The sequence below is a fragment of the Gadus morhua genome, chromosome 1 (assembly GCF_902167405.1).
Source record: "Gadus morhua chromosome 1, gadMor3.0, whole genome shotgun sequence".
Classification (NCBI taxonomy): Eukaryota; Metazoa; Chordata; class Actinopteri; order Gadiformes; family Gadidae; genus Gadus; species Gadus morhua.
Genome location: NC_044048.1, coordinates 14,599,284 through 14,609,283, shown reverse-complemented (window position 1 = coordinate 14,609,283; position 10,000 = coordinate 14,599,284). Strand labels below are relative to the sequence as shown.

Genomic DNA, 10,000 nt, shown 5'->3' with positions numbered 1-10,000 from the left:
GCCCTATTTAACGGTCTGAAACGCAAGTGAGAAGCGCCAAGCGCAAGTAGCTTTGTGGGCGGTTCTATGGCGATGTTGCTATTTTACCGGCGCAAAAATGACTCTTGCGCCTGGTGCAAATCTAAAAAGGGTTGGTCTGAAGTAGCCTAATTACCCGTAGGTGTGGTTTGGGCATAACGTGCAATAAACCAATGAAAGTGCCATCTCCCACCCCCTTTAAGAGCCATGAGCGCATTCGATTCTGACAAGTTGATATTTTGACGTGTGTTTAAACAGATGGACGCACACACGGGCGCCCGCATTCATAAATTATTTTACACATACAAACACGCATTCATTCATTCTTTTTAACACTCACTCGCGGTAAAACAATGTTTTCTCACGATCAATCCTAAAAGTTATGGGCATGTACACGATGTCTGTGTCAAGAAAATATGTGTTTGCTGTACCGTGTTTGCAGATGCATTGATTTAAAAGTACAACTTATTACCACTGTATCAGCTGTTCTTTCGCGAATAATTTACCAAGAATGTGTGGCTAGGTAGATGAGAGAAGCAAAGCGTATGTGCGAAGTGCACAAGCAACATTATGCATGCACCCTTAAAATAGCAGCTGAAGAACGCGCCACTGACTTTAAACCAGGTATTTCCTGGTTTGTGGCGCAAGTGATTTCTGAAACTGCAAAATAGCACCAGGGAACTTTTGCGCCAAAACACGCCTCCGCCTTTCGCCGAACCGCCCCTTGGGGCGCAAGATCATTCCCTAATTTACTGACACGTGGCACAGGAGGGAAGAGAACACTCTGCGCCAGTTGCAAACTAGCAACGACACATGCGCCAGTGAAAAAAAGTCAATTGCGCCGGATGCAAGATAGGGCCCATAGAGAGATACATAGAGAAAGGACAGTAGAGAGACATAGAAAGAGGACAGTAGAGAGACATAGAGAGGTCAATAGATTGACATAGAGAGAGAGATAGAGAGAGAGACAGAAAGAGACAGAGAGAGAGACAGAGAGAGGGGTCTACGGAGAGCCATAGAGAGAGATAAATAGAGAGACAGAGAGCGGTAAATAGAGAGACCTAGAGGGGGTAAATAGAGAGACATAGAGAGAGATATTGAGAGAGATATAGAAGGAGACACAGAAAGATACAAAGAGAGAGAGATAGACGAGAGCGAGACATAAAGATAGACATAGGAGAAAGAGATATTGAGAGAAATAGAGCCAGACATAGAGAGAGACATAGTGATTGAAATAGTGGGAGACATAGAGAGAGACATAAAAAAAAGACATAGAGATAGACTTAGAGAGAGATAAATAGAGAGAGTGTGAGAAAGCAAGGTAAAGGGACAGATGACCATTCGAGGACAGTCAGTCTCCCCCTGAGCCTGGCTTGAAGTCGATATAGCGGACATCTCTTATTATGTAAATTATTATATATTGCCTAGAACCAGTAAGCTGTATACATTTTGAATTGCATAAATTTCAATATCTTCTAAATGAGTTTGCCCGATATACTCCTGACCAACCAACAGTGGTCTTTGTGATGGACAGTGACAGAGCTCACTGTCCACGCAACACACTATACTCTATGCTACGTTCTGGATGTTCATTGGACGCTAAAGTTAGACAACAACAACACTGTTCTTCTGAAGTATGGCCGCACTTTGACTATCAAATTTATGCAAGTGCGAGTCATTTTTACTATCACGATAACAGTGAGCTACAGTCTAGTGGATTTTAGAAACATAAAAAAGAAAAACAACAGCGTGTAACTGTTATAACTGGTCTAACTTTTTATATATTTTTGTCATAAATACCATGTAATAAATGTTTATGTAGCCATACTGTTAGGTGAATAAGGTTAATAAGTCAACTTAAATAAGACAGCATGGTAACACATTCAAACAAACAAATAGCGCACAATATGAGAAACAGATCAAACATTACAAATCCAGCTGAATAATAATTCATAACATTGAAGTTATTACATAAATTAATTAACAGATTATTAGTACATTAATTGATCAAAGGGGAGATAGAGACATATATAAATACATCAATAATAAAGTATAGAAAGAGAAAGAAATGTGAACTCACCATCTCTAGTCTAGCCAACATTCTTGGCAGTTGATCTGTCGAGACAACCAAAAACAACACATTAGTAGACACTACGCAAACACAGATGCACAGACATGAACTCAAACATTTTCAGGAGATACGTCAAAATCACAAAATTCCAGTTTATATTTTCTCAGGGTAGCATCCTCAGTAGAAGAATAACCTATTTTCTTACCTCTTACATAATTCGATTTTTTTCAGAATTTATTGTAAGACTAAACTAATATGAATCCCTTATATTTTTTGCAATTTAATTGAAACAGCAACACATAAATGAGTGAGTCACTGGGAGCTGTACCTGGCTGAGTATTGGAGTCACCTGACGGCGTATCCTACGCGCGGAGCGGTCTCTATCAGAGCAGAGGGCGGTGGTCACTTTCCTTCACCTGTGAAATTGTTGATATATGGATGTACCGGTTTGTTTGCTGCTCGTTTATATTATTTTACTCCTCCAGCCAGCACCAATAGCTCCTCCCTGTGAATATCCACGTTATCAGCATGCACCTTTAACACAGGTGAGGGTTGGCCACACCCCTACATCACCCCCCCCCCGCCACCTGCAACCCACTCGCCATGACTGTTTGCCTGTCTGCTGGTCTGCCTCCTTTCCTGTCTTGTCTGTTGGCCTCCCTCTCTCTGGCTTGTGTAATTGTTCTATTTGGGTGTCAATATCGTTGTAACTCTGTTATGTTTTTATTTATTTTTAGGAGTTGCATGGCAAGGGACAACAAACAAAACTGGTTTACTTTTTTGTACCTCATAGTTAAAACATATCAACATATTTAAAAAAATATTTAGACACGCAAACTAGTATGACTAGCATTGAAATGGCTGGGACTTGCACTTTTAGTGCAGGATCAAACCTTTAAGGCCGTTAAAGTTATTCTTGTGCCACATGGTGACTTATTCTTGCGATGATAACTGAAAGAGTTTATAGTCCATGGTCAAGTCAACAGCAGTAGTCTAATTAGCCAGTAAGATTATTGTCGCTGTGGGTTCTGATGGTTCAAATGAGTGGCCACTGATAGCACTGGTTCCCTGCTATTAGGGGATGTGGGATTGCGGTGTGCATTTTTTGCTATAACTCTTTGTCTGTTTTGTCTGCAACAAAGGCACACTAGCCTGGAACTTCTCTTTTTAAAGTTTTTGGATATTGAAATTAAATGAATGAAAAAATTACACAGGGGAATTGTTGTTAGTTTGTTCTGCTTCACTCAAAGTGGTAATCATTATGCATTTACTTCAATAACTTATCTTTAGTGTAGAAATGAATCATCCCAAATATTGCCACCATGAAAGCCACTATGCCATTATGAAATATTGCCAGTGGCCTATATGAGTCATGGAATCCATCGTAAAACCAACACAGGGGATGGATAGAACAAAGATATATAGTTTGGGATCAGGTGGGGCACTAGGGGAAAGCATATTAATGCTTGCTGGCAAGGGTGAGACTATTTGCACCCCTGGTACAATTATCAATACATGCTATTTGTACCCTGGTGCAATTAGAAGTGAATGCTATTTGTACCCTGGTGCAATTAGAAGTGTGAATGCTATTTGTACCCTGGTACAATTATCAGTTATGCACACAGAAACGTGTTCCATTCAAGGGGATCTATGCAACTTTTTTAGCTTAATTTAACTTAATTAAGCAGGTTAAGAGTCATTGTGATGTTTCTATAACACTTTATGGGTCGATTGGTGGTTTCGGCCACCAATAGGGGGAAGTGGGTGGGGAAGGGTCGTCAACGAGTTGTTATTGTAAAATACCTACTCCGAGCTGTAGGGCGAGCTGAGTAGAGAAAAATGTGAACGCAAACCAAAAACCGGCGAAGAAATGGCCGATCCTGCATAGTGGGCCTTTAATACCCCCCGCCACCCTGCGCATATTGATCACACAATGTAATAAAAAAGAATAAAGTGCCGCAGACAAGGTAACCCTGACAAGATGTTCTCCGGACGTTTTTATGTGTCTTACTCAACTCAACTATTTACTCAACTAATGTTATGAATTTTGTTGAGTACTAACATTATCCCAAATGTTTCAAATCTTAAAACTCATCCAAACTACAAAGTGTACACGGCAAACAATGCGTCAATCCATTTAGGGAATTTTTCTCGACATTTACTCTGGTCCAATTTTGCCAACTCTGTAGATTGAATAATAGGGCTTGTAAGTCAGAATGCATCATTGTTTTTTCTTGGGCGATACTTCAAACACAGCAATGTCATCCGATAATTACAAATAATTTCCCGATTAATTACAAAACAATGACAAAACAACATGAATACCATTAACATTCCTATCCTTCCATACTTCAGTAATGGAGGTGTTCATTGTGATCTGACGTCACACTGAACAAGCCCAAACTCGACAGGCAGGCAGAAGCTATTGGTCTATTGAAATCTCTTTCCACCCAAATCCACCCAATCACAGCTAAAGCGGCACCCGATTGGCATGCCCAAATTATTAGCATCATTATTAGACTGACAGCAACAGTCTAACAACAGGACTGTGATACACTGTGTACACATCAAGCCAATAAAAACATTATGACTATGTTAGCTATACACTGTGCTGTTTGACATTTGCTCAAATGAAAATGTACAGGGTAAATGGTGTTTGCAAACAAATTCTTCTATGCAAAATTGACAAAAGCTTTGCTGTAGGAACATTATTACAAATAAAACACAGTTTATTATTTAAAGACAACAAGTATACTTGTGATCAGTGGCGGGCCGTACTATTAGGCAAACCAGGCATTTGCCTGGAGCCCCGGGCCCCATAGAAGGTTTGTGGGGCCCCCAAAATGCCCCAATCGTCATGTTTTGACGATCTTTCCGTGTGCACCCCCCTTCAGTCTGCTGCAGACTGAAGGGGGGTGCACACGGAAAGATCGTCAAAACATGAGTAATTAGACATCCCGATGCTACTATTGTGAAGAGATTTTTATAAAAATTATAACTATGGGGAGAAAATATATGCATTGGGGCATTTTGGGGGCCCCACAAACCTTCTATGGGGCCCGGGGCTCCAGGCAAATGCCTGGTTTGCCTAATAGTACGGCCCGCCACTGAGTCTGCACTACATGGACTATTCCATGTAGTGCGCTCAATGAAGTCAAATTCAAAACAGTAAGCGGTAAGAGAGAGAGAGAAATCGAGTGAGACATAAATCGAGTGAAACATGAAGCGATCGTACGAAAGCGGGTCACATAAAAAGAAGAAGAAAGACCAAAGGCAGGACTTTCTTTCAAAGCTACCAAAGCTATCCAGCTTTTTTACAGCCACCGCAGTGTCAGCGGGACCGTCGGAGGATCATGAGCAGCCGTCAACGTCGTTAGCTGTCACGTTACTGCTCCTTTCATTCCAAGTGGCTCTGGCTCAGCCAGCAGCGATGCTAATGACGTGTGTCAACAAACTGACGGAGATGATGCACAACTGGTAGTGAATATTTCTCACTCTCCTTCTTCCACTTCGGTTATTGAAATTGATGACAATAACGATAACAATGACTGCGAGACACATATTGTGGATGACCCAGCACTCTGGCCCAAGCTGCTGTGTCTCGGGCAGGTGCACACATATTCTTGTGGATGACCCAGCACTCTGGCCCAAAGGCCGCAGATTCACAAAAGCATACTATTACATAGTAATGAAAAATGGTGAGAGGGTGAACAGGTCTTGGTTAGTCTACAGTGAAAGTGCAGACCGTGTTTTTTGCTTTTGTTGTTGCCTTTTTGGAAAACAAAAACAACTGAGTGAGGAAGGATTTAAAGACTGGAATAACCTTGCAATGCATCTAATCAACCATGAAAGGTCTGAAGAGCACAGGAAAAATACTGATAGCTGGAAGCAGCTATCAGTAGGTTTCCAGTAGTGGTTTCCAGTAGGTCACAGCAGATAGCTGCTGTGACCTACTGGGAAACCCTCAGGTAAATGATGACATAAGGTTAACAGTCAGTGTAATGTGTCAACATAACTAATCTTATTGTTTTGTATGTTATTCTCAATTTTTAAATAGAAAATTAACATTTGCATGAAAGAAGGATAGTGACTTTTGTTCATCCCTTGTATGGAGTATCTCATTATGCCATATATTATGCGATATAAGGTACATTAGACCGGTAGATCCAGGGGCCCCCAAATGACTGTTCGCCTGGAGCCCCCAAAGGGCTAAGTTCGCCACTGCTTGTGATTCTGGTAAAACAGGTCTTAAACAGTTCTACAGCATCACTGGGGTACTTATTGTGCCAAGTAAAACTCAAACGAATCCATCAAATCCATCAACCAAATCTATTTCCATAATAAAAATATAGTGGCCCATTAAGAGGCAAGAAATTGTAATATTATTAAATTTCTTTTTTTTAAGGTAACATTTCCAAATACTGCAGCCTTGTACCGGTCTTTGGCCCAGTGGTTGAGAACCCCTGGTTTAGTCTACTGTAGCAAAATCGCTAGTAAAAATTATGTCTGGTTTGACTCAAATATTACAAGAACAAACATTACTTGTTATTTGCCATGTGTCCAAAATGTATTCAGGTAGTATCAATTGATTCAAAGATCACTAGTCACGATGCTAACACTTACACTCGATGATGAAATATAATTTCAAACTTTTGTTTGTTTTCATTTTACATCTGGACACTTTTCACAGCCAATTTGTTCAGGTCTGGTTTTTGAAGGGTAGGGTCAGGGTGTTTCATAAATAAATGGCCTGTAAAGCCAGACTATAACTGTGGCCATCTCAATGGAGCTATCCACTCTGTCCCCCCTCAATAAACCCAACAGACAAATCAGTTTCAGGAACCTCAAAAACATCAACCCAGACACCATGACTACTGACCTCCTCCATCTCTCCGCTGCCAGCCCCCCTTCAGTCACTGAATCTGTGGATCTCTACCATTCATCACTCGGCACCCTCCTGGACCGCCATACCCCAGATAAGCCCAGAACCATCACCATCACATGCTCAGCCTCCTGGTACACCAGTGAGCTACGACTGCTGAAGAGAACGGGGCGTGTCCTTCAACGGCGCTTCATGGACTCAGGACTTGCTGTTCACAAACTAGCCTACCGGGAACATCAGAAGGCCTACAGCAAGTCCCTCAGTGACACACGGTCCCGGTTCTAATCCCACATAATCAACAATAGCCCTGGTAACTCCAAGCAGCTTTTCTCAACCATAAATCTTCTCCTCAAACCTCAGACCCCCCTACACTCAGACAACACGCAGGAGCGGTGCAACAGCTTCACTTCCTTCTTCAAATCGAAAGTAGACAACATCCGCTCCCTTCTCTCCAGTCCCCCCGCCCCTCCGCCCTCCCCTCACTCTAGCCCCCCCGCCCCCGCCCTCTCTTCTCCCCAGCCCCTCTGCCCCTCCTGTATCTCCAGTCACATCCGCCAACCGTCAGGGACTACTCAGCTCTTCTGCTGTTCGAATGACATCACTCAGCATGAGATTGAACACATCCTAAGGAAGATGTAGCCCTCCACCTGTGACCTGGACTCATTTCCCTCAACCCTGATAAAAAGTCACTCCTCTGCAATTAGTCCCATGATCACCAAAATCATCAATCAGTCTCTCCGGTCCGGCCATGTCCCCACGTCTCTAAAAACTGCTGTCATCAAGCCATTGCTCAAAAAGCCCAGCCTTGACCATGAAGCACCTGCCAACTACCGCCAAGTCTCCAACTTCCCTTTCCCATCAAAGGTGTTGGAAAAGGTCGTTTCTGCCCAACTCCACAACCACCTCATAACAGACAGTCTTTATGAGAAGTTCCAGTCTGGTTACCACTCTGGCCACAGTACGGAAACTGGGGTCACAAATGACCTACTGATGACTGCTGATGCTTGCTCTCCATCACTTCTCATCCTTCTCAACCTCACTGCAGCATTTGACACCGTCGACCACCACATCCTTCTACACCGCCTTCACTACTCCATCGGTCTCTCTGACACCACCCTGGCATGGTTCACATCATATCTCTCGGACAGAACAGAGTATGTATCACTGGGTGATGCTAAATCGTACACGCACTCTGTCACTTGTGGTGTCCCTCAAGGATCAGTCCTTGGCCCCACCCTCTTCATGCTATACATGTTCCCCCTTGGTCGTGTCATCAGCCGGCATTGGAATATCTTTCCACTGCTACGCTGACGACACCCAACTCTACATAAAAACAAACCCAACCACCTCTGCAGCCTTATCCGCACTTTCCACCTGCCTGGAGGAAATAAAGGTGTGGATGGCGGCTAACTTCCTGCAGCTCAATGGCTCAAAAACGGAAGCCATTCTTGTTGGCACTCCACACCAGACCCGGTCATCCACTATCACCAACATCCGCTTCTACGGCCACGACATCCACCTCTCATACTTAGTCACTAACCTCGGTGTCAGAATGGACCCTCACCTGACCTTTGAGGCCCACTTTCAACACCTTTGCAAAACCTCCTTCTTCCACCTCAGGAACATTGCAAAACTCCGCCCCATACTCACTCTCCCCGATTCCAAAAAAACTTGTCCACGCCTTTGTCCCCTCCAGGCTGGACTACTGCAACGCACTCCTCATCAGGATCCCCAGCAAGAACATCCAGCGGCTGCAGCACATCCAGAATTGTGCTGCCAGGATCCTGATGGGGGTGCGGAAGTACCACCACATCACACCCATCCTCAAATCCCTCCACTGGCTTCCTGTCCAGTACAGGATCATATTCAAGATTTCCCTTCTGTCCCACCAGTGCCTCCATGGCACTGCCCCCCTATACCTCAAAGAACTCAATACCCCCCATTCCTCATCATGCCATCTCCGCTCTGGACAGGCCAACCTCCTCCAGCTTCCGTGGAGAAGGCTCCGAACTATGGGCGATCGCGCCTTCTGCTCAGCTGCACCCAGTCTGTGGAATGCTCTCCCTGACCATCTAAGGGCCCCACAGACTGTGGATTATGTTCTGTTATTTTTCTTCTTAATATAGTTAGTCTTTTATGTTGTATTTATCTTTTAATGTGCATTGTAGCACTTTGAGGTCATTGAGTTCATGCGTTATAAATAAAATGTATTATCATTATTATTATTACTGTGATTAAGGGCTTTACGACTAAAATTGTATCTGTATGTTTGTGTGTGTGCATAAATCTCTGCCTATAGTTAATAACTCACCAATATCATGGCAGCTGAGCTAAGAGGGCCAGTGTTTTCGCAAAGAACTAGGGAAAATCTGACCATCTGGGATAGGCTGCCTGTGCAAACCTCCCCCTCTCTCCCTCTCTGCCCCTGTCACTCTTTCTCCTCCTAGACCGGTTCTCACACAGATAAATGTGTGTGATTGCTCTTTTTTGCTTGTTTGAACAAATGACAGCCCAAGTGAGTCCCATTGACCAACACTGGAACAAAGCAAGACCAGTACACAAAGTGTGTTACTGTACCCCCTCGAATAGGGTAGTGCAACCGGTTCTTCGAGGGGTAGAAATAACTTCTGAGAAAGTTGTGTGGAATTTCAAGTACATGATGCTATTTCCTAATTCAACCCTTCACATTATCGGATAACAACATTTAAATATAAATGTATCCATTTATATTATACTAGAGAATCATTTCTCATAAATTTTCTTGATCAGAAACAACACCTTTTTGTTTCTCATATTTAGAGAAAAACTGTCCTTTTGAAAAATGGTACAAACAAAGATTTCAAACTAAACTCAATAGTTTAAACAAAAGTAGTGTATCGTTTAAATAAAATTGCACACACGCACACACGCAGGCACACATATAACTGTGATGCTGTAATTCTGACACTGTAAGACACACAACCTTAAGAGAGGACACATATCGTTTTCGTTCCTGTTCACTCTCTTTTTCTGAAATGTAAAGTTCACTT

The 10,000-nt window shown here is 42.9% G+C and overlaps 1 protein-coding gene across 2 annotated transcripts in view; it reads right to left on the bottom strand.

Moving 5' to 3' along the window:
- Nucleotides 1–7,397, bottom strand: part of LOC115552312 (transcription factor PU.1) — a 10,965-nt gene extending 3,568 nt beyond the window's left edge. Inside the window, exons 1-3 of one of the 2 annotated variants that reach the window (XM_030368290.1) lie at nucleotides 6,969–7,397; nucleotides 2,418–2,505; nucleotides 2,099–2,133 (exon numbers count right to left, since the gene is read on the bottom strand). In XM_030368290.1, the coding sequence (XP_030224150.1) occupies nucleotides 2,099–2,119 (21 nt within the window). In that variant the 5' untranslated portion in view covers nucleotides 2,120–2,133; nucleotides 2,418–2,505; nucleotides 6,969–7,397. Of the gene's footprint in view, nucleotides 1–2,098; nucleotides 2,134–2,417; nucleotides 3,129–6,968 lie in introns of those variants that run through there. The other variant, XM_030368281.1, reaches the window with a different exon arrangement.
- Between the last annotated feature and the right edge of the window lie 2,603 nt (nucleotides 7,398–10,000).